The sequence below is a fragment of the Arachis ipaensis genome, chromosome B08 (genome assembly GCF_000816755.2).
Source record: "Arachis ipaensis cultivar K30076 chromosome B08, Araip1.1, whole genome shotgun sequence".
Classification (NCBI taxonomy): domain Eukaryota; kingdom Viridiplantae; phylum Streptophyta; class Magnoliopsida; order Fabales; family Fabaceae; genus Arachis; species Arachis ipaensis.
The window spans coordinates 1,097,940-1,101,219 of record NC_029792.2 but is presented as its reverse complement, the minus strand read 5'-3'; the positions used below and the strand labels follow the sequence as shown (position 1 = coordinate 1,101,219).

At 33.6% G+C, this 3,280-nt stretch overlaps 1 protein-coding gene across 1 annotated transcript; it reads left to right on the top strand.

Moving 5' to 3' along the window:
• LOC107610293 (E3 ubiquitin-protein ligase RNF14-like) lies at positions 1,710 to 2,267 on the top strand. The gene has a single exon (XM_016312360.1). The coding sequence runs from the start codon at positions 1,710 to 1,712 to the stop codon at positions 2,265 to 2,267; it is 558 nt and encodes a 185-aa protein (XP_016167846.1).

Genomic DNA, 3,280 nt, shown 5'->3' with positions numbered 1-3,280 from the left:
GCCGTTTTAAGTAATCTACGGAACAGTAGTCTATATTAAATAAAGAGGCTCAACTCCTTTAAAGCTTAAGCTGTTGGGCTTTGGAGGATTTTCTTTAGCAATACAAAAGACAAGGTTTTTTTACCATATGACTTTTTTCTGTCTTCCATATTACTAAAGAGTATACATTTTATGCCAAAAACATTTAAGTTGGTTTCCAAATAATCTGTATTTGAAACCGGGACGGGTTGGGTATGGAACTTCTGTATTGGGATCTGGGCCAGGTTGTTGGCCCAGTATGCTGACCCAAAACAGAATTTATTCTTTTTAAAAATTATTGAGATTTGAGAATGACTGTTCTGACTTCTGAGTTCTTAGATAAATTAATTCTCCAGCTTTTTTGCTTTAGACGCATTTGATCCCATGGATGATGGATGTGTGTATAAGAGTCCATTAATCCACTTGAATTTCTTTTATCCACACACATCATACTCGAATATATAAATATTCTATATCCTCACTAAAATCTCCTAACTGATGACATTAAGTTTGAAACACAAAAACAAGAATACAAAGAAAGCAATGGTTAAAAAAGTAAGCTTGATGAAAGATTAAAAAAGAGTTATATACGTATAAAAAATGTATGTGAAATTATTGATAAAACTGTGAAAGAATAAGAAAATAAAAGAAAAGATAAAAAAAATTTTATTGATGGTTGAGTGATTGAATTGAAAAGTATGAAAGTAAAACTCCTACGAAAGATAAGATAAAAAGATAACATAAAGATAAGAAAAGATAATAAAACTAAAAATTAAAACTGAATTTATATATTCTGTTGCGTTGAATTTGTGGGTCACAAAACTTTTTTATTGTCGTCCTGGATTAAGATAAAAGAATAGTTTAATAATTATTTCGAAAAATGGTGAATGCAAAACAAAGAAATGCGATAACGAAAATTAAAAAAAAAAAAAGGACAGCATATGAAAAGTTGGAATGAGAAACGAAAAAAGATAATAATAAAAATAGGGAACGAACAAAAAAAAAGAATGCTAATGAAAAAGGTGACTAAGAAAATAAATATAATTAAACTTTTAAACTATAAGAGTAAGTTGACATAGAAAGGATTCATAAAATCCGTTTACTTCCTAGTTTTCTGGGATATACTTTCTTAGAAAAAGAAATGTGAGAATAAACGAATATCTTACGATATTTTAAAAGATAAATTAAATTAAGAAATCATATTTTAAAATTTAAATTTATTAGTCACTTATTTGTTGAAGAAGTATTACATTGAGGGTTGATTAAGCATTAACTAACCAACATGATTCTATCTTTTATCTTTTATATTTAATTTTTAATTCTTAATTCTTGATTTATCTTGAATAAATATCCCACAAAACCAACAACCACTCCCTCTCCTTCTCCTTCGTCTTCAAACTCTAAAAATTTCTGAAAAATATGAGGACGATCAAAAAGTTTTTCTTGAGGCAGTACTACTCTCTTTGGCCGTCACCATTACTATTATCATCGTCACACATGAATTTTAACTACGGACATGGTATCAGAACTTTGATATCCTCCTTGAAAAGGATACATAAACAATCAATCATCAATCAATAAAAATTCTCATTCTTTTCTTTTCTTTTCTTATTCTTTCACAATTATATCATGGTATCAGAGCCAGGTTCTCCTTCTCCCTCGTCTTCAAACCCTAGAAATTTCTACAAAACATGAGGACGATCAAAGAGTTTTTCTTGAGGCACTACTACTCTCTGTGGTTGTCACCATCACTATCACCACCGTCACACATGAATTCTAACGACGTAGAGAATCACAGGAACAGCGACGTCGCCACAAAACAAAGGAAGATCAACAAAGAGGAGGGGAGAGGCGAGTCATCCTCGATTTCCTCGTTCATATGCGAAATCTGCATTGACACTAAAATCGAAACAGAAAATTTCTCTATGACTGGTTGCAGCCACTCATATTGTACAGATTGCGTGGTGAAGTACGTTGGTTCTAAACTTGACGACAACGTGACTAATATCCGGTGTCCGGTACCCCGATGTGGTGGTTTCTTGGAACTCGACGGTTGCCACGAGGTTCTGCCAAAGATGGTTTTTGATCGGTGGGATAAGTTGTTGTGTGAAGCTGCTGTTGTTGAGAACGAGAGCGAGAGATTCATGTATTGCCCCTTCAAGGACTGCTCTGCCCTTATGATCGTCGACGATGATTCACCGACGGAATCAGAATGCCCTAGCTGTTATAGGCAGATCTGCGTCACGTGAGAGGCAGTTTGGCATCATGGGAGCACGTGCGAGGAATTTGGGAGGACAGATAATGAATATAGAGTAGTAATGGAGGTAACGGCCAGGAACCAGTGGCAGAGGTGTCCAAACTGCAGGTTCTTTGTTGAGAAAAAACGTTTCACGTGCAATCAAGTCCGTTGCAGGTGTGGACACTTGTTCTGTTACGGCTGTGGAAATAGTTGGGATTTCACTTGCGAGTGTTATCTCACCACCTTCGATACTACCCTCGAAAAAAATCATTCTTTAAATACTGTTCTTGATTCAGTCTTTAAAATTATTTTAATTTTTTAATTAATTATATTTTTTATTTAATTTATTATTATAATTACACCCTCAATCCCCCAACCGGATTCTGGTCTGTTATTCATATTTCTCTATCTTCCAACTTCTAAGTGTGTTGTTTTATCACCAGAGAATAATAATAATTTATCTTTTCAATACAACAATATATAATGTCCATTCCGTGCTTCTAAGCATGATAGTTCATCCATTCTCTAAGCCTTAACATATATAATGTCCATCTCAATAATAGATACAGGTTAATTGCTTGCACCTGCAACACTCAATCCTCAATTTATTATTATTTTTCTTTTTATAGCTCATTTTTTGTTAAGGAACTCTATAAATGAATTTAAAATGAATTATTAGAACTTCAAAAATATGAATATAATGCAGACTGCGATAGAATTACTTAGAGTCTATCTTCTATCTNNNTCGCCGGGTGAGGCGCGTGCGAGTGCTGACCTTGGCAGGGCGCCGTGGAGGAAGCTTCTTCGTCTTTTTTACTGGAGATGAAGAGACGAGTGTGAAGAGAAGAGAGGGAGATACTAACAAAGAAAGAAGAGATATGAAGGTTGGGTGTAAAACCCAGAAAACAAAGAACAAGTGATATTTTTTTAGTATTTTTTAGATTTGTTTATTTTTTTTTTGTATGAATGATTGATTAGGGTTTATAAAGGGATGAATAATTTTGTTAAATGTGTTAAATGTGA

Coding starts and splice junctions, on each gene's coding strand:
- LOC107610293 (XM_016312360.1), top strand. CDS start 1,710: ATGAGGACGATCAAAGAGTTTTTCTTGAGGCACTACTACTCTCTGTGG.